Source organism: Acomys minous (genome assembly GCF_964271855.1).
Source record: "Acomys minous genome assembly, chromosome: 11".
NCBI classification, from domain to species: Eukaryota; Metazoa; Chordata; class Mammalia; order Rodentia; family Muridae; genus Acomys; species Acomys minous.
Window position 1 is genome coordinate 19946775 of NC_140492.1, and position 22420 is coordinate 19969194.

The window sequence follows — 22420 nt, forward strand, 5'->3', positions numbered from 1 at the left end:
CAAGGAAGACTCCCACAGGAAATTGACATTTAAACTGAGACTTCAGCAGTGAGTAAAGTTAAAGAGGCTAGATTGCTGGGTTGTGGCATGTTCTTGGCCAAGAAACGGCATAGTCATGATATTAAGACTCCCAAACTTGGCATGTTTTAGGAACCAAAAGAAGATAACATCTTGGGGTGTAATGTAGTTAGGTGGTGGCCAAGATTTACAATATCTTTCGATCCTTTCTAGAATTTCCTTTCTTTGTGTTCAGCAAAATAGAAACAGAACAGTCATGTCCATGAGCTATAGAATCAGAAGCCCCTGTGGCTTGCTTTGGTGGAAACGCACATACACCTGAACTGATATACAAAATGAAGCATGAACAGGGCTTAAGTGGCTGGCAGGATGCAGACAGCACAAGGAAGATGAGGGTTAGAGAGTCCCATATCCTCCCATGGACAAGGAATGGATGCATAAGTCTAAAACAACTTTCTCTCTGTGCTCTTGAGCAGTAAAAACCACTGGTTCAAGAGTGGCCAAGAGATGTCCCTTTCAAGAGCTGGATATAAGTGTTTCCAAACACCTTACTTACTAATAGTATTGTAGTGGAGAATAAGACTGCCTACAGAAGTGTAGAAAAGGAAGGGAGCCTATAACAAGCCCTGGGGAACCTAGGCTTGTCACATAAAATTAGAAAGACACACACACACACACACACACACACACACACACACACACACACACACCTTTTAAGTGACCACATAGTCAGAACAAAGGCTAAATGAATGTCTTCTCTCAGAAGGTAGAGGAATTTATTTTTAAGGAAGAAGCAAGAGAAAGAAGAGCCAATGCCTGGTGCCTAAAATTATCAAATTATTCAGCATAAGAACTGAACTGCATTCAGTGGATTTGCTTCTAAGTAGGGAATCAATAACCTCTACCTTTTTTCAGAATTGTGAGGCCAGCAACAAAAGCAAGATGTGTAGAAAATATAGATTAAGCAGGTGAAACCCCCTCCTCGCCTCAAAGAGCTTGACTGTGAGTAGGAAAGAGTGCTTAGGCAAACAGATTATCAAATGTATTCTTTGTAATATTTGCACTGTGAAGTAGCAGAACACGTGGAAATACTGAGGTGCATGACAAGGGAGAGAAAGAAGTTAAGGACCCAGAAAAGGGAGGGAATGGAATAAGTCTGAAGAAAAGCAGAAGCCACAGATTCTAAGAGCATAGAGGGATGGTCCTTCCATATTTGTTTTCTAAAGAGAAGGATGAAAAGAATATGGTGAAGATGTGAGTAGATAGAAATAATGAAATCTGCAGCTCATACACAGAAGGAGGTACTTCTAAAAAATTAAGATGTTGGAATTACGTTCAAAGTGTTGAGTAGACTTCACAGGCTTCATAACAATCCCAGGAATAATAGATGTTTCTCCAAGAATGAGAAGAACAAATAACAAACAAACAAACAACAATAAAAAGCTAGGCTTGAAATGAGTAGGAAGATGAAAATAGTCTTTGAAATGGGAGAGAAAACTGGTTTTCCAGGTGAGGTTAAAAGTGCAAATGCAGGGTGTTCAGTCCCTTCTTCACCCCGGCATTCACATTTCTGTACTATCCGCACAAAATGGCGTGATCCCTTCTTGCTATCTTCGTGTGTAAGCTTTCCTCAGAGGACTCAGGTACTTGGTATGCCAAGAGGAAAGGTGAAGGGTTGTACAGGAGTCAAGGAGAGGCAGGGAGCTGGTGGCAGAGGAAATAGGGGGGAAAGCAAATAGATGGAAGTATTTGTAAGAATGATCTCGGTGAACACCAGGAGGAAAGGGAGTGTTCAGAGAAAAGTCCTGAGAGGAGCAACAGTTAGGTCAGTGGAGCAGAAGTTCTGCACATGCTGGCGATGCTTTGCATGGACATTAATAAAGTAACAGCACACTGGCCGCAAGGAACCACAGCTATAAAGCAAGCATGGGAGGGTAAGAAACAAAAACATGGTAGCAAAGTGCTCTAAAGTTATTTTCCCTGTAACAAACACAGCTCAGCAGAAATGTGCCCAATCCAAGCCTGCTTATGCCTAATTCCTGATCTAGACAATCCTACTTCAGATAAGTCAGAGTGGGAAATGAAACAACCTGAGGTAATGTACTGCCAAAATAGTTCACTCATAAGGTACTTACCTCACGTTTACCTTTTAAATGCCTAATATGCTGCTTGTATCTGCTTTATTCAGGCCATTACAGAGAACCAATTTCATAAATGTTCTACTTTGAGCAATGTGAAAAATTCCCTGTGACATTTTGGGATTTTTCTCAGAAGTTTATAACTTGGAATCCAATATTTAAAAAAACAAAAACAACAAACAAACAAACAAACAAACAAAACCTTACGTTTAATGAGCCTGACTTTTCTCCTTTGTTAGAAAAATCAAACAGAAATTTAAGAGGGCCTAATTTTTAAAAGTACGTAGCCAGCACTCAGGGAGTCAGAGGCAGGTGGATTGCTGTGAGTTTAAGTCCAGCCTGGCTACAAATCAGGTCCAAAGCTACCCAGAGAAACCCTGTCTTCAAAAACTCAAAAAGAAAAAAAAAGAAAAAAAAGTATGCAGCAGACAATGAGGTTAGTTGATATTCAAAAGGAAAATACTTTCATTTCTTGAACATGTGTAAGGATATTGAAATCACTCTGAGAAACTATGACAAGTTGCTAAGTTCAAATTTCAAAAAGCAAATATCATAACAAGATGGTCATTCATCTCCAGGACAGGCTGAGAGTTCTGTGTCTGAGGCCAGAACTGTCTCCTAATTACGGAATATCCGCTGACGGTTGGTTGAGTTACCTCCCCTCATTCCCCTGTCCCTCCCTCTTCCTCAGGGGCTCAATGGAAACATGTACACTTGCACTCTACCGCTGAGCTAATTCCCTAGGTTGAACCTCTCTAATACTAAAATCCAGAATGTGCTATGATAGAAAATCATAAACTTGTAGCATCACATCGGCTCTCCGTAACTCGCATTCTGAAGTTATGAATATCACAAAGCCCCACTCACTGCAAGAAGTGAGGAGAGGAAAGGAAGTGCAGTGTGAACACGTTAGTCAGGTCTGTGCTCTCTGTACAGTGGGTTAGTAGGAAGAAGGCAGCAGGAGCTACTAGAAAAGCAGACCCAGTCGCAAACGAAGACCACCAACAAACCCAGTCCAGACTGACGAGCCCAGAGAACACATCTTGATGCGTAACGAAAGCAAACAGGTGACGTTACCTTCAAGCACTCCCACAGCTAGGAACCTGCCGTAGAACAGCTCCACCATCGGGTTCTTTGGCTTCTCTTCATCCCTACAGCGTGTTGAGAAGAGATAAATATGCTTATAACTTTCATATCGATAAATAATTGAGGAAACATAAAAGGAACCATTAAAAGCCACAATATATGATGAGATGATAGCATTCGCATAGCTATCGCACACACAGCTCTGTTATTTATTGTGTCACCTTGGGCAAAGCACTTAAATTTATTCTTCAATTTCTTCACCTGTCAGCTGGAGATAATTACAGTAATTGAGCTGGCAGCAAGGATATGATGGACGAATGAGTTACTGCAAAGGACCCACTCAGGAGTGAAGCCAGCCACACTCACAAGGCACTTGTTCTTCCTATGGTCACTGCGCATTTCCGTCTCATACCCTTACGCCTATATAATACAGGGCTTATTGGGAAGATAAACAAGGGTTTAGTCCAAATAGATTTCTAGAAAGCATAAGTCATTTCCCTCATTTACATTGAAAAGTGCATAGAATCCACAGCAGCAGTGCCTCCAGGGCAGGGACCAAATGCCCCAGCTCCAAAGCAGAAGCTCACAAAGTAGGCATCCTTTCCTAGGGTCAGATAGCTTGTACAGCCATCTGCAAAAGGTGCCACGCTGCCCACACGAGATAGTTCCTTTTTGTTTGCAGGAAACGAGGAAGATGAGCAGTTTTTATATTATCTTTTTCGAACTTATGCACCTCTAAAAGATACTGTTTATCCTGGTCTGCACAAACCTTCACTGTATTCATATATATATACATATATATGAATTTTCTTATTAATTTTGTGTTTAAATTAATAAAATCCAACTTGTGAAGTTATATTTTTAAAGAGTGAGACAAATGTCAGTGTCTTGCTCAGTGTGTTACACAAGTCCTTACGAGGCCCTTACACGCATGTAAGGCTCACTTTGGCCTTTCAGCAATGCCATTTTGCATGTGCCTCTGTTACTTTGAGTTTGACAACTTGATGTCTCATACATAAATGCCCTAGTATTTGTCTTTTCTATGATTAATTAATTTCACCTAATGTGACTTCAAGGTCTATACATGAAGGATCAAAATTCCTTTTATTAGAAGCTGAATAATACACTATGGTTGGATTACTCATTGCCAACAAACATTTGGCCACTGGCTATACACCTTTTATGAGCATGAGTACACAAATGTCACTTCAGACCTGTTTTCACCTCACCAGCACACATGCCCATAAGATAACGTCAGATCATGTGGTTACTCTTATCTTTTGGAAAACTACCACACTATGTTCTTTACCTGCTATACTGTTTCCTATATCAACCCTGCACAAAGGCCCTGACTTTACATTACTTGGTATCGTTTTTATAGCAGCCACCTTAAGGGTGTGACGTGTTCCCACTCACTCTACAATAAGGCAAGTTATATAACTTGCTCTCACCAATGTAATAGAAGCACAAGTGATACGTGACCTTTCTGGGCAGAAACCTTGAGAGTTAATGGTAATTTTCACTACCAGGTTGATACTGTGTGCTGACTGTGAGTTTATGTCTAGCAGAGGTTTCTGATAGGCTGCCGCCCTGAGCAAGCAGAGAGCAGAGACTCTTACTTATATAGACCGGGACTATGTGAAGAAATAGTGTAAGTCACTACTTTGGGAGCTGTTGTCACTCACAATTATTTAACCCCAGTAGATCACTTATATCTGACAATAAAATCAAGGTGTTTACACAGTCACAGACTTAATCTCTTAACATCTTTATAATAAAATTTTTTCTAAACTGTGATAATCAAAGTTTCTGGAGAGTGATTTGACATAGTGAAAACTCTGACCCTCTGGATATACTGACTAATATAAATCCACACTCCCTGTGGAAAACCAACACTGGAGGCTTCTCTCCTTTCTAATCACACAAATGAACTCTTAGAGTTATGGCCTGTCTGTTGACTTTTGACTTCATGACTTTGCAGAAGCAACTGGGTGTGAATGGCTGTACTAAGTCTGAACTCTTGTTCCTTGTTTTCAAGCCATCTGTGTGAATTCTGGAATCTTCTACACTGAAGAACCATAGCCTCGCTAAAGCATCAGGCAAGGGGCATTTCAGAAACTGTCTACTATGGTCTTGTCTGCATCCTCCCAGATGCTCTTCCCTCCAGACCTCAGTTATAGAAGCTCGGGCGTCCACTGTTGAAAGAGGAGAAACACAACTGAAAAGAAATGGAGAGCATGAAGGTAGAGGAAATCAAGTCCACTATCAAAGACAAAGAAAAAGAAACATTACTGCAGAAAACATTAGGCATACCCTTGGGGATGAGAGTGGGGTGTAACAAAGAACACGGTGGCCTAGGGCACACCCGAGAAAGCTCTGCCCAGTGTTCCCCTATTGTGTGGGGCCTCTGGTACAAAGACAATGCATGTAAAACTTTGGAGGAATGGGCTGGTTTCCCACCAAAAGAGGAACAGGATCATACCCTGCATATACTTATAATCTGGCTTTACTGGAAGAACAGAATGTTCCTTGAGATGAGCACAACAAGGTGGTGGCTCAAATCAACCTAACATCACAACCAGAAAGAACTAAAAGCTACTAAAAATTAAACGAGGATATATTTCCAATGAACCTTGAAATTTAAATAAAATAGCGAAGGAAAAATATTTTAGAAAAAAGGCAAACATGGCTGCTAGTTTTGAAAGTATGAGTAAGATCGAAGAAATGTAATAAAAAGTCAATAGGAAAGAGGACAATGTCAATAAACTGGAGCGTGGAAGGTGGAAGGGGAGAGATAAAAGGCGACTGGCCGGTGTGCTTTAGGATATGCTCCACAATGTCTACCAGCGAGGAAAACCAGAAACATCACAGGACTAAGAGAACCTCCAAGAACAATGCCTATCAGATGGAAAGAAAGTGACTGCTCATCTCTATTAGCGTTATAATCTCAAAGGCAAAAAGAAAGAAACAAACAAACAAAGCAAAACACAACAACAACAACAAAGGTAAGCTAAGAGTTTTCCCCAAAAGAAACAAACTCTCAGGAAAGAGTCATAAAGCGACCCCACACTAGGGAACACTACAGTGTGGCTGGATCAGTCTACCTAAGCAAAGAGGTAAGTGGACACAGGGACAAAGAAGAAGTGAAGAACAATCTGGATCTCTTAACTCAGATTTCACTACTCCTCACTGTCACTAGAGGAATGGGTTAGAATGACAACAAATGTAAACAGCAAAGAGTAAATGAACAGGAAGACAGTGCACTTAGACCCAGCTAGCAAGTGTTGCTCTATATGAGGCCGAGGCTAGCAAAACACTAACATTCAACTCAGGTCCTCTGTTTTGTTTGCGTTTCTGTTGATGTAATAAAACATCCCAACCAAGAAGCGGCTTATGAGAGGAAAGGTTTACTTGCCTTGTAATTCCAAGTAAGAGCCCATCTCATTTCAGGGCAGGAGCTTCAGACAGCTGCTCCCACCAGGTCCACAGTCAGGGCCAGAGAAAAACGGGTGCACTCCTGCTGCCTGTTTATATCAGCCAGCTTTTTCCACTGACACACAAGTTAGGGCTCAGTCTATGGCATGGTACTGCTCACATCCAGGGTAGGTCTTCCCACAGACCTGCTCAGAGCACAACCTGACCTACGTGATTCCTCAGTCGAAGTGCTCCCCTCAGGGGTCTAAGCCGTTTCTTATTGACCTTTAAAGCTAATCATCATATCTTCCTAAAAAGGTTGAGGAATGGGTCAGACATACACAGACACATATACAATGTATATGTGCATGCAACTGAACTCAAAAGGTATATGACACCCAAAAATGTGTAGCGTCAAGTGGTGGGATATGGATCAGTGTTTAACAATGCTTTTCTGTTCTTATAGAGAACCCAGGTGCATTTCCAAGCATCCTGTGGCAGCGAACAAGAACCTGTACCTCACCTCTCAGGGTTTCAACAATATCTTTTGGCTGCTGCAGACACTGTGCACACACATAGTACACACACATTCAACCAAAACACTCATAAAGATAAATAACTCATGTAGAAAAAATAGATACGGCACCAAGAAATATATTCAAGACTTGGGCTTCCCCAACAGTAGGTCCAGAATTGTATTGCAAATGTGTTTTCATCACTGGATGCTAGTTCCCGGGCCTCAGAAACATCAAGAGCAGATTCAGTGCTGAAGTCTAATAGGAAGTTTTAGCTTAGTTTTAGTAGCTAAGGTGAAACGGAAACCAGCCTTGGAGGCAGGGTTTAAAGCCCTAAGCAATTATACAGCAAAACACATTGCTACAGACATCCTCAATCAGAAACGGGTTATTTAAAATATATTTAATTGAGTGCTAATGGGCAACAAATGATCTCTGAAGGAAAATACACCTGAAGAGTTTGGATGGACAGAAAGGGACACCTGATGACAGGGTGGCCAATGTCTTAAACTTCTAAACAAGCCCAAAAGGAAGCCCCTTTTAAATGCATTTCAATAACTGGGACAGCTTAACATTATTTAATTTTGTTCCCTCAGCCACTACAAATTTGGTGGTAAATGAGTTTTGCTTTTTTGATTTAATCAACTATATGTTTTATTTTTATTAGACATGTAAATATTTAATATCTTCATTTTAATTTCAGTTTTTGATAATGTAATGTATTTATGTAATGAATTTTACCTTTTCACTCCACGCTGTTCTTATCCCTTCCCCTCTCCCACTGAAGCACTTTTCATTTTAATAAGTCCCCTCCTGCATTTAAGGCATCTTTCTGTGTGTGACCCACTGGGGATACTTAGTTTCCTGCCAGAGCATGAGTCACAGTATCACTGGATAAAGAGCAGCTTATCAGAGGCTACCCCACTGTATAAAATGATGCCCTCTCCCTAAGAACTCTTAGGTGTGCTAATCCCTCAATGCCCACACCACACCTATGGCTGGAATGCTGACAGCCCTGATCACAGTGCTAGGCACGCCACTATATTTAACTCTTAGCACACTGCCCAGTTAATCACAGTCTACTGGAATAAGAAGCTTTTCTGATTCGACTTGGGCTCTGTACTGTGATTCAATTCTTTGTCAGTGTCCCTCAGCTCTCTTTCAGTTCACAGTGGCCTAGAAGCAACCGACGACTGGCTGGCAATTCTACAGAACTAAAGCTTTCTCAGCTTGTGTCTCATCTCAAATTCCTGCCATTATTCTGGCAAGGAATTAAGCTAGAACCGCATTAAATTGTGAGATTGGCACTGCAAAGTCAAAAGGTAAAAATGACACTGGTGCTAGCTGTGGGCGTGTCCTGATACTCCCCTGAGATCTGACACTGGAGCATGTTCAGCTGAGGGATCTACAGATGTTTACGTGAAAGAACATGGCTGTATGTGAGGTTAGTGCAGAGCCCGCAGACACTAAAAGGCTGAGGCTGTATTTTTATTACTGATTGATTTGTCTACACAGGCAAAATAATCTAAGTGGATCACATATGCTTTGGTTTTTGAATTCTGGGTATAACGCTCCGGAATTTTGTCTTAAAAGATAAATATCTCAAACTATTTAAATTCACTGCAAACCATGTTGTCATAGCCTTTACCAAACAGTGAGGCTGAACATAATTTAAAAGAGAAAAAATAAACAGAAGGAAGATATTTAGAAAAACATAGGAAGGAAGGTAATAAGTTGAGCCTAGGACCTCCACCTATTTTCTATATATTGCTTACGGCATGTTGCAAGTTTCGTGACAGAGATTTTTAGTAGCAGTGTGGATGGGTCACCAGTGTGCCAAGAAAATACATAAATGTTGAGATAGAGCAATGGCTCAACAGGTAACAGTGCGTTCTGCTCATGCAGGGAGCTGGGCTTAGTTCCTAAAATGCACATGGTAACTGAAAATCACCTAGAACTCTAATTCCACAGAGTCTGATACCTTCTTCTGCTCCTACAGGCAAGAGACACGTATGTGGTGGACATACATGCAGGAAGAGCATTCATAGACACCAAATAAGAACAGCAAATCATAAAACCAAAAGGTAAAAAAGAAATTGCGGTGTGATGGCACCTGTTTTCAATCCCAACACTCAGGGAAAAAGAGTCAGGCAAGCTCTACATTTTCGAGGCCAGCCTGGTCTACAAAGTGGTTCCAGGACAGGGAAGGCTACACAGGGAAACCTAGTCTCAAAAACAAACAAACAACAACAACAAAAAACAGAAAGAAAAAGAAAGAAAAGAACCATAAGGGAATACATATTTGACATAAAGAGAGTGGCTGCAGGAGGCTCAGCAAACTTCAAACTGATGAGAGAGCCTCGTTTTATGACGTAGGTAAATGGCACCTGAGAACCCACACGCAAGGCTGGCTCTCCCCGGTTCCCATATGCACACATGAAGTAGGCAAGGCTTTGCACTTGCACCTAATGAGCAGAGAGAATACAGAGGAGGAATTGTTCACCCTATCCTTGGGATCACAGGAAAGGAAGTACTCATGTTTACTTAATACAAAGTAGCATTTTTTTTAAATCTATGCCAGGCTATGCATGTCTTCCTCATGAAAAGCTGAATGCAGGAAAAACACGTGGCTACAAAGTCAGTACTTTTAGATTTTTCTCTTTTCAGATCTGATAGTAGAAACGGACAGCTACCTGAAATTTGTTACCACAACTTCCAAAACAGCTTTTTAATAACACAGAAAACGCTGAGATTTCCAAAAGTCTCTCTTGGTTGCATGATTGTCCTGCAGCAAGAGGAGAAAATGACTGCCACTTAGTGACTTCCTAAAACCCCATCATTAAACGTCACAGTAACTTACGTTTCCTCTTCAGCTTTCATTTGGAAGGCATCTTCTAACCAATCTAATAACTTGTGTGTAAACTCACTCACATCTTGCTGTGGAAAGAAAAAAGTTTGGTTGGTATTTGATCCTACTAATACAGATGCTAAAGGCTGCAAAATAAAGCTTACAGCCAGTCACTACTCACAAAAATATTGTGAACATTTCCCACAAAACGCAACCGATTTTCAGAATTTAACCAGGACATGAAGTCCATGGTTTTTAAAAAAGTATTATAATCACAAGATTTCACTTTAGGAAACACACACACTCAAATGTAACAAATGGGTTTATAAAAATAATTACCCCCTCGCTACTCTGCAATAAATCCATGAAATGGAAGGCTCCCTTTCACCAAGATTCTCTCTGTTTTACACAAAATTATCTTTGAAAGACAAGTGCTTCTTGACAAACGTTTCCTTAATTCATACATCCTTACCAGTCCATACCTACGTGTACTTGGCAGTTAGTGAGCCCACTCATGAGTCTACAGTCCTCGGCACCTCACACTAATTGTACATTCAGAAGTGAACAAACATCACCTCTGCCCTCGCTTTGCTTGCTGATGCCCTAACACAGGAAAGTTGGCATGATCACTGGCCCCCAGAACAACTGCCACTCCTTATACACTGGGACTTGCAAGACAGAGGAATGGCTTTAAAATGGAGAGAAAACCCAGATCTTGCTATCAAGACTAGAGAGATGAATCCACACAAGTAATTTGCCTTTACTTACCAAAGCAGCCTCAAGAAAAAAGTAATTACACACTTTTCCACCTAGTTCCTTGATCACTCAATTCACCTCTAAAGTGTTGACACTTCGGGCTAGGAAGAGTGCGCATGCCTAGTGCACTCAGTAAAGCAGGGCTAATCTCAGCACCACCGTTTAGTTGAACCACCTTAGGGGAAAATAGCGGCAAGTTGTTAAACTCACGTAGAACCTCAAAATGTAACTTTAACTGAGTCTGGGTCTTTGTAGAAATCATTAATAATCTCATGGTGAATTCAGCTTAGATAAAAGTGAGCTCCAACACCAATAATGGCAATACCCATTGGGCACAGAACAAGAGAAGGCTGTAAGCACATATGAAGACAGACAGAAGCCAAAATTAGCCTTCCAGGGCCAAAGAATACCAGAAAATGATGGGAGCCCACAAGGATGTTCCTCTTGTCAGAGATGGCTCTGCCTGCATCTCAATTTTAAGCTCCTGACCTGACTCTATTGGTAATTTTCTATTGTTCCTGAGCAACAAGATTTAAATTAATTCGTAAGGGTTCACACTCTTAAACAATTTTCCTCATCTTGAGACTGTAGCTAAAAAGAATCAACATTTTCTACTTATCATAAATCTTGGAGATAACCTTTCCCCATTTTTTTATGTAATCTATCTAAAATGTACAATTATACAACCATTTTTCTTTTCCCAAAGTTCATTAGGATGAACAAGTGAGGTCTTCGCTGTAATAACGCACTTCTAAACCGAAGAACGACTAAAGTGGACAGTACTTCCGCACACCAAAGACTCTCCCATACGATTGCTTCCTCTTTCCAAATATGACACTTTCTGGATGAGTGTAAGACACAAGTACAGGGTACTTTAAAACTAATCACAGCACTTGGGTGGGCATTTCTCCAACTCACTAAGGTGTAATGACAAAAGCCACACCTGTCCCAAAGTCACTGGTGTACATCTACCTTTAAAGACCTCTAGAGAAACAGATGGAATAACGATGAAATTAGTTAGTCCACAGCAAGGAAAGGTGAGCAGAGAATGGCAAAGCACCAAGGCCTTGTCCATGAGAATTTGCACTGCAAGGAACAGGGCCACAGCAGCCCCAGCTTAAAGTGGAAAGAGATGAAAAGATCGATGGCGTCTGTAGAAAGCAGGAAAAAAGTAAATGCAAAAGGCATCTAGGAGAAAGTTTGTCAGAGAGTTGAAGTGAGCTTGTACAAAGTTAACTGTAAACAAACAGCAATGCAAGAAGAGAGCCACCCTTTCACACAGAGAAGGGAGTAGAAACAAGTTAACAAGTGAGGAAAGGAGCAAAACAGATTTGGAACCAGAAGCAGTGTTCTAAAATTGGCAGTTTGGGATCATTTGAGGAATATAATTTTATTGATTTTAGCTCGTGCTAGTATTGCTGCAATGAGAAAGAATAAATTAGGAAGCAACGTGGACAGAAAGCACTAGAAGCCCTGGCTGTTTGGGAAAAAAATTTAAAGAGGAAAACATCACAACAGAAAATACTGCTAAGTGTACTTTATGTCTATATTTTCTAATCAAGGTAAAATTTTTAAAAAGAAAAATTCTTAAGACAGAAAGACATTTTTCCCCTGAATCCGGCTCTAAGTTTCCGTTTTGTGAATCTAAGTAACGCGAAGCTCGCTGTGCACCATCACGGCTGTGGACCTCCTCCGTGTGCGTCATCCATCTGCGTCACTTCAGTGCTGCCCTCCTGTCCAGTAGTCATGATCTCCCACAACCATGTGTGCTCCTACCTGTGCTCTCAGTCTGTCTGACTGCTCAAGTGGCAATGCTGGTTAAAAGACACTGCTTTTGTTTTTTAAGAAGAAATCCTCCCCTATATTTTTTTTATCTAATGTTAATAAAAGGATACGATGATAACACCATTAGCAGCAAGAAAAATAACTATAGCAGTATTTTTCAAAAAGTCTTTAGAGATAACTAAGGAGACCTCCTCTCCATCAGCAGAAGCAGGGGCATGAAAATCACATTGGCATTTGGATTAACACAAGTTTCTTTAAATTAGTACTTGTAGAGGCTGGAGAGATGGCTCAGAAGGTAAAAGAACTGACAACTCTTCCAGAGGACGCAGATTCAATTCCTGCCTTACATGGTGGCTCTACACCATCAATAACCCAGTTCAGGTGATCCAGTGTCCTCCTAACCTCCAGCCACTCCAGGTACATGCAAGGCAAACTGCCATACACATAAAATGTAAATTTTTAAATTATATAAATACTTTTAACTTTTGTTCCTTATTTTTCTTTACCAACCTCCATCATTCTATGAATTACAACTTCATTTACTGTAATACCTCCAATTTGGTCACTTTTTGCTTTGTTTACAAATAACATAATGATTTCAAGGGCTGCAAGTTATAATTCAGTAATGCCACCCTAAATCAACAAACACACTTGGAAAAATGGCATAAGCATCTATAAGATTAAGTGGAAATAGTCAATTACAAGGGATGGGAGGCTACCTGCTGTGAGTCGTTTGATTTGAAAGCATCCTTCAGAATCTCAACTGCTCTAGATGGATCAACATATTTCCTCTTGGTACCAACAAGAAGTGCAAACAGATACCTCAGTTCCCTCATAAAAGGCAAATTCCGATGTTCCTGCAGAGAGAAGGGGGGAAAAGGCAACCCAATGAAATCAGTGAACTATTCACTGTTCAACAGATACTTCAACAGGAGCCAGAAGGGAACTGCCACCTATTAGAACAAATCTGTCACTGTCACATTGAAAAAGAGTGTCCACTACAAGACTCCAATGAGTTAAGAGCTACAACACAAGACTTAAGCTAGCCTCAAAATTTCTGCATAAATTCATAGCGCATATTCATAGCAAATTATGTCACCACCCAGCCAAGAATATCCACCTCATTTAAGCCTGTTCATTATAATCTCCATTCATCAGGGTGCAGCTGGTGCTGACAAGGGCAGCAAGAAGAGCAGGGTTCCGTGAGCACTCAGCGCACGCCAGGCACCATCTGAGCGCTGTACTCCATGAAGCCCGCTTAAACAAAGGACCTCTAGGTGCCCTAGACCCCCCCAAGTCAACAGCACCTCCAAGCTCTACATCGATGGGAAGGAGGGCTTGAATGTGGACCGGCAACTGCCACTTGTCATGCAATGCCCCCAAATTATTGAACCAATATTAGGGTTCTGTCTAATTTTTTTCTTAATGATCTAATAAACACTAAAACTCATTTGTATATACTACTTTCTACTTATTGATAAAATTTCATACATTTATTTTATACATTATAAAAGTTAATACAAACTTAGAATAATTACTATAATTTTTCAATTTAAATGTTTAATAAGTATGATATTAGCAAAATCATTAGTCAGGTCAAGCCCTAACATGAAATCTTAATTTTCTTCTCACTAGGAGGACACACTTCTCAAAGATTTAACTATATTTTCTCCTTTCTGCCACACAAAGCAGGTATTCAGTTCTTACTGGCTGGTTATACCCAACCTTCTGGAAAAAAGAGATTTGTCACTATTCTAAAACAACAACAAAAAAAGTAAAAATTATGAAATGTATGTAATGTAGCGAAATGCTCCAGAGCAGAAAATCAGGTCTTAAAATAGTTTTTACAATATCAATTTGAGCATTTATCAACTTAAATATGGAAATGTTTTTAATTTCCATAATTGGCATCACTATAGCAGCATCAATATAGTCAATTTCATATAACTCGTGTTTAGAGTAATATAACCTACACAGAAGTGATTGGTCTCTCGATGCACTAAAATGGAAGACTTGAGAAACAAGTAGGAGTTCAAAGATTTGTTTAACCCCAAAGTACACACACCACTGAAGCATTTTCACAAACACTAATCCTGAAATAAAATTTCTAAGCCATAAAGAACTCCAAATAACACTTACTTATATATATAATGTGTTCTGTCAGCAGAAATAAGAGTAAAGACAATCATATACATGAAAAATTAATCCATTCCCTGTCTTACTTTTAACCCTTTCATCAACTAACCTATCTATTCAACGTTTAACATTATAAATATGAAAGTTTTAAACTACACAATAACTTCCCAGAACAGCCTCTTTCCTGCCATCCATTTCTTTATTAGCAGTCAGCCGTGGGAAAGGACACTCTTTATGAAGTACAAGGATGGCAGCAACGTGTTTTAAGGAAAAGAAATTCTCCCAAGATTATTTGGAAAGTAAAATATTATGAAATATTTGTCTCAGTCAGTACCTGCAGCTAAAAAAAAAAAAAACTATCAAAAGACCTAATATTATACAATGAAACAGAGTGACTACTCTACTTGGCTAAATTATGAAAAAAATCAGCACACATAAAAAATATTTAAACACTATTTTCATTTACTTTGTAAACAGACTTATAGTGGTATAACTAAGGCCCAATACACACAACACTTAAAAAATACCCAATTCTCCAAGCTTCACGTACACATCATCACCATCAAGATAGCCAAGCTGCTTAGTCACCACCCCCCAGAATGCGCCCATCCCTAAGTCACCTCAGCTAACGTCAGCCACGCAGCATTTTCTGCATGTTTCTCCAAATGGAGTCACCCTCCAGGTATTTGCTTTTGTCTGGTTCTGTGCACTCAGTCTACCCTCTCAGTGCTTCCTCTGCATATTGGTGCACACCAGTAATTTGTTACAATTAATGCTTGTGTACTACTGCATTGCGGGTTAAAGAAAGCCTTTTTATCCAACAGTCTCTTCAGCTGCTACATAAAATGGTGTGAAAATTTTTGTGGAGACACATTTTCATTTCTTTTATTAAAACCTTGAGGGCCTTGGGATATTTTAAGCTCAAAGAATATATGTATACGGGATACAGTGATCTGTCAATATTTTAAAGATAACAATTTTTCTATACAGTAAACTTATCAATAGTTTATTGATACTATTGATGTCGAACAGTATATCATCCTATATAAACTCTATCTAAATCCTATCTAAACTCTATGAAAATACAAACTGACTTTTAAGTCATTTAAAATGTACACAGTATTTGTTGGAAGCTTTGTTTAAAAAGATATTCTTAGCAGTGTGTGCACTTGACATCTCTGTAATATGTTTAACCAAATCCCAGATGTATTCTGTATGTTAACACATTAGTTTTCAAGTTCAATATAATAGTAAATGTGATAATTTTATTGTACATTTACTATTTAAAAATGTAAATGTTATATTAAACACTTTAGAACAGAAACTATCTTTCATTATCTCAAGTGAATTTAGCATGAATCCATGCCTGCCAACCATCTATAACTGCAACACTGGCACTAGCTTTAAAGGCATCAAACTATAGTGTTTCCTGCTGTTGCTGTATTAACAAACTGCATTTCTCAAGCCTCAGGTGAATTTTCACAATATTCTTCTGCACAAAAGTTTTTCAAAGAATAGAAATTGTAACACTCCTTCCACTACAGAAACAAACTTCTCTAGCATGTTCTCATTACACACTGATAGCATGTTCTCATTACACGCAGCGCTAGCATGTTCTCACTACACACTCCGCTAGCATGTTCTCACTACACACTCCGCTAGCATGTTCTCACTACACACTCCGCTAGCATGTTCTCACTACACACTCCGCTAGCATGTTCTCACTATACACCCCGCTAGCATGTTCTCACTATACACCCCGCTAGCATGTTCTCACTACACACTCCGCTAGCATGTTCTCACTACACACTCTGCTAGCATGTTCTCACTACACACTCCACTACCATGTTCTCACTACACACTCTGCTAGCATGTTCTCACTACACACTCTGCTAGCATGTTCTCACTACAAACTCCGCTAGCATGTTCTCACTACACACTCCGCTAGCATGTTCTCACTACACACTCCGCTAGCATGTTCTCACTACACACTCTGCTAGCATGTTCTCACTACACACTCCACTACCATGTTCTCATTACACACTCTGCTAGCATGTTCTCACTACACACTCTGCTAGCATGTTCTCACTACAAACTCCGCCAGCATGTTCTCACTACACACTCCACTAGCATGTTCTCACTACACACTCCCCTAGCATGTTCTCATTACCCACTCCACTAGCATGTTCTCACTACACACTCCCCTAGCATGTTCTCACTACACACTCCACTAGCATGTTCTCACTACACAGTCCGCTAGCATGTTCTCACTGTACACCTCGCTAGCATGTTCTCACTATACACTCTGCTAGCATGTTCTCACTACAAACTCCGCTAGCATGTTCTCACTACACACTCTGCTAGCATGTTCTCACTACCCACCCCGCTAGCATGTTCTCACTACCCACCCCGCTAGCATGTTCTCACTATACATCCCGCTAGCATGTTCTCACTACACACTCCGCTAGCATGTTCTCATTACACACTCCGCTAGCATGTTCTCATTACACACTGATAGCATGTTCTCATTACATGCTCTGTTAGCATGTTATCTCTATACACCCCGCTAGCATGTTCTCACTACACACTCCGCTAGCATGTTCTCACTACACACTCCACTAGCATGTTCTCACTACACACTCCGCTAGCATGTTCTCACTACACACTTCGCTAGCATGTTCTCACTACATACTCTGCTAGCATGTTCTCATAATACACCCCGCTAGCATGTTCTCACTACACACTCCGCTAGCATGTTCTCATTACACATTCCGCTAGCATGTTCTCATTACACACTGATAGAATGTCCTCATTACACGCTCCGTTAGCATGTTCTCACTACACACTCTGCTAGCATGTTCTCATTACACACTCTGCTAGCATGCTCTCATTACACACTGATAGCATGTTCTCATTACATGCTCTGTTAGCATGTTATCTCTATACACCCCGCTAGCATGTTCTCACTACACACTCCGCCAGCATGTTCTCACTACACACCCCGCTAGCATGTTCTCACTACACACTCCGCCAGCATGTTCTCACTACACACTCCGCTAGCATGTTCTCACTACACACTCCACTAGCATGTTCTCACTACACACTCCCCTACCATGTTCTCATTACACACTCCGCTAGCATGTTCTCACTACACACTCTGCTAGCATGTTCTCATAATACACCCCGCTAGCATGTTCTCACTACACACTCCACTAGCATGTTCTCATTACACATTCCGCTAGCATGTTCTCATTACACACTGATAGCATGTCCTCATTACACGCTCCGTTAGCATGTTCTCTGTAAACACCCCGCTAGCATGTTCTCACTACACACTCCACTAGCATGTTCTCACTACCCACTCCACTAGCATGTTCTCACTACACACTCCACTAGCATGTTCTCATTACACACTCCGCTAGCATGTTCTCACTACACACTCCGCTAGCATGTTCTCACTACACACTCCGCTAGCATGTTCTCACTACACACTCCGCTAGCATGTTCTCACTACACACTCCGCTAGCATGTTCGCACTACACACTCCGCTAGCATGTTCTCACTACACACTCTGATAGCATGTTCTCACTACACACTCCGCTAGCATGTTCTCACTACACACTCCGCTAGCATGTTCTCATTACACACTCCTCTGGTAAGTAGTGAGTACACTTAGGACCTCACAAGTAACTCTGATATATAAACACTGATAATGACCACTTTTAAAATAATGTTACAAAACTCATTTCATTTCATGCAAACTGAAAAAATGAGATTGAAGCTCTATAAAATAATACAATGAAAGGAATAAAAGGTAAACACAACACACATAACTGTACACTTGGAAGTAATTCTAACTAAAGGCATGTGAATTATACATGCCTTTCACTGAGCCATGAGAAGGGAGAACTGACAGTGCTAACGTGTGCTATGAGAGGCAGGAGTCCCAAAATTCCCTGTAAAAACTGTTACACTGGAAAAGGTTTGCCTAATTTCTCTAGCACTGCGAAGCTGTCAAGTCACCCTGACTCCCCTTTAGAAGCAGTTGTTCTTTAGCTGTGTTGTGAGTTTTATTTCCTCTGGTGTGCATTATAAATGTTGCATGGGTTTGCAGAAAAGGTGGCTTTAAAAATTCAACACTAAAAGGAAAATGTAACTCAATAATTTACCACTGTACCAATGGGTCACACGAAGTTCAGTACATCACTGAAGCCTTAAACGTCAGCTCCTTTGTCTGCAGTCCACATGTTTAAAGGAGATTATTTGGTATGTACACCAAAACATGTCATCCTTCTACACAATGCTTTTATCCACTAAGGAGGAATGTATGCATGTAATTAGTCCAATTTTTATTAAAATTAAAGTTTAAAAAATTAAAACTTTCTCTAAAAAAGAGATGACAATACTGGTAAGAAACATGTTTTGATTTGGTTTTGGTTTTGGTTTTTCGAGACAGGGTTTCTCTGTATAGCCTTCGCTGTCCTGGACTGACTTTGTAGACCGGACTGGACTCGAATTCACAGAGATCTACCTCCCTGGGATTAAAGGTGTGCGCCATAGCACATGGTTAGGAGAAGCTTTTAAGAGCTTTACATATTTATCATGTAATCTCCTCAGCATCTCTAGGAAACAACTACTGTTACTGTCTACAGAACAGAGAAGAAAATCCCAGAGAGAAATGCGACTTGCTTTAGGGCCATTACTAAAACCCAAGCACCCAGCCCCTGCAGTCTGCACTTCAACCTCAACTACCCAACACTAACTCCAGGCACAGGAGGTCTAGGAAGGCCCTGGAAAACAGTACTCAGTTGAAAAGGATGCTTTTGGGTGAGCAAATGAAAACAGCTGCCGCCGCCGCTGACAGTATTTGGAGGAGTCAATTAGTCCTACATTGTGAAATGTACCCTATGAAAGGGTAAGGGGTCCTAAACTGACCACAAGGGACTCATGTGCTGTTGTGATCCGCAGAGGAACAAATGTCACATTTGTGATCTGTACAAAAAAGGAGAGGAAGTCACTGTAATAGAGATTAATGACATAACATTAAAATTGGAACAGTTTCAGGTTTAATAAAGAGCTAAGAGCTCCCAAATTCAGAGAAAAAGCACAAAGACCATTAACACTTGGCTTTTAAAATCTGTTATAATTTTACCTTTTGGTTTCGGGGTAAATCTTGAGCATTTGATGGAGGCTTGTAATTCAGAACTAATCTTCTAAATTCCAAAAGATTGAATAATGACTGAAAAAGAACAATTTAAGACACCTAAGAGAATATTCTATTAATGGAATTGTGACTATCCCTGCTATCAAGACTTACTCTTGACAATTATGCTACTTATATAAGAACTGTTGCAATTAGCACAAGGATGTCTATTTTCTCCCTAAGAAATGTCTTTTTATCTACTCAAGGCCTTGTGTGTGCAAGGCAAGTGCCCTGGCCACTCTGCTGCATCCAGGCTCAACATGTCATTCTTGCTAACAAACATTTATCCTACCACGGAAAGCACAAAATTATACAAGAACAACGTCTTTAAAGCACACAGTGTATTATTTATTGAAAGCTGTTTATGTCATTACTAAGTCATTAACGCGAAGCTTTCCTAAGATAAAATACAGTGAAGAACTTTTTAGACATGTTCTATTTCAAATTGTTTACCTAGAAAAATTGAGAACAAGTCAACTTATTCACCAGTTATCAGGCGACAATGACACAAAATGTTACATATTCTCTTGAGAGGCAATAAAACAGAGCCTAAGAGACAAATATATAACTGTAAAAATAGAATAATGCAAAATCAATTAACAAGAGAGACACTCGTGAAAGGCTTTCTGGTATGGGGTTTTTGTTGGGGTTTTCGCTGCTGGAATTGAACCAGGACCTTGGACTTTCTCTACCACTAAGCTCAATCCACAGTCATAGGAGTGTTTACTAAAAGGTACTTTGTTATCCTTATTATCACCATAACATTTGCTCAAAACAAAAAGTACAACAGTACATACTAGAACACATACGTAGTAGATATAAATTCATCCAAACATCTCCTTATGTGATTCTCCTTATATTTCACATACACGTGGATAGCTACAAGTTTTACAGTACAACTGTGCTTCTTTCTTGAGTCACATTTTGGCAGTATATAAACTAACATGAGCAGCAATAATGTTTATGTTTTATAAAATATAATTTTGATTACTTTATAGAACATAAAGGCGGCATCCCAATCAATGATAACAAAAATTTTTAAGTAGATAAATTTTGGTAAACCTAGCTCACCATTTGTCTATAAAACATACAAACAAAATTAAAATGAACAAAAACAAACAAGCAAACAAACAAAACCAGGAACAGGACAAACAGAAGGACTAGAAAGCTAAATATGATTGGTAAAAAGCCGTTTCTAATAGAAACAGTGCCTGGAATGACTTATAAACACCTCCTTCCTCTTTCCTTTATTTCTTGTTTCTTTGTTTGTTTTTGTTTTATGGCAGAGTTGTGCTGCATAACCCTGGCTGGAAGGAGACAGGCTTACTTTGAATTCAGAGACATCCACATACCTCTGCCTTCGAGTGCTGGGTTAAAGGTCCGTGGCACAATGCCCAGGGTTTTTGGTTGGTTGGTTGGTTGGTTTGGTTTTTTGAAACAGGGCTATCTGTGTAGCACTGGTGACCTGGAACTCAACTGGTAGATCAGGCTGACCTTGAACCCAAGATCTTCGCCTGTCTCTAGCTGTCCCTTGCTAGGACTAGTGGCATGGGCCACCACTGCTCACCTCCAGTGAAGATTTTTTTAAATTAAACATTATAAGCACATAAAATAACTCGTTCCCATTCTTGTTATTTTTGTTCCTTTAAGAAGGGATCTACTTAACTCTAGTAATTCTCTGACTCAGCCACTGGAACAGAGGGGACAACAGGAGCTCAGCACTGTCCCCAGCTCATTTATTCATACATTTAATACACACTTATTAAATGCATGTGGCATCAATGACACCAGAAGACAAAGGACAAGGACATTTAAAATATACAGTCTCTTCTTAAATGAGATTTAAAAAAAAAGCTGATAAGAGGAGTAGGAATCAGAAAGGATGGGAATAAAGGCTCAGGTCAGAACCTAAGCAGCAAAGCAACTTTTTAAAGCCAGAGCTTAAACAATCAAAAGCGTTTGAGCACCACAGCAAGAGTAATGAAATGAAACAAGGAAAAGGAATAGGGGAAAGCAGAGCTTCCCAATCTGTGAAACATCAGAAAAGGAGGTTGCCAAACATCACAAACCTATAAACACAACTGCAGATGGTGGTGCACAGAAAGACTCGCTAGAGCGCTTCACCACTGAAAAGATGAGCTGAGCCGCTACACCCTAATGGGGTGATGACCAGATGCTGCCCTGAGATCTGGCGGCCAGAGAGTCACCTCTTCAGTACAGCAGTGGAGGAAGAACGCTTGAGACAAGAATTGTAGAACAGGCATATAGCTTAAGGAAGAAGTCTGAGTCTTGTGAGGAATTTTCTATAAGAATACTGCAAAAGGAGGCGAAGAATCCCACAACTACGCTTTCAATGCAAATAGAGAAGCTGTTTTCTTGATTTTATAAATATTTACTAAGTAAGGAATTCTAGATGGCCAGTTCATTTCCCCAGCACGTTCAAGTGCCTGTCCATGCAGAAGCAGCTGCTGCTGTTTGCTCATTGCAGAAGTGACATGTGCACCTCCATCTTGTCTCACGT

At 40.2% G+C, this 22420-nt stretch overlaps 1 protein-coding gene across 3 annotated transcripts in view; it reads right to left on the reverse strand.

Annotated features, from left to right (window-relative positions):
* Positions 1 to 22420, reverse strand: part of USP25 (ubiquitin specific peptidase 25) — a 107770-nt gene that overhangs the window by 41299 nt on the left and 44051 nt on the right. For all 3 annotated transcript variants that reach the window (XM_084801705.1, XM_084801706.1, XM_084801704.1), the window contains 4 exons: positions 19849 to 19935; positions 13280 to 13417; positions 10032 to 10108; positions 3234 to 3307 (listed from right to left, as the gene is read on the reverse strand). In XM_084801705.1, coding sequence (XP_084657831.1) covers positions 3234 to 3307; positions 10032 to 10108; positions 13280 to 13417; positions 19849 to 19935 — 376 coding nt within the window. The remainder of the gene's footprint in view (positions 1 to 3233; positions 3308 to 10031; positions 10109 to 13279; positions 13418 to 19848; positions 19936 to 22420) is intronic.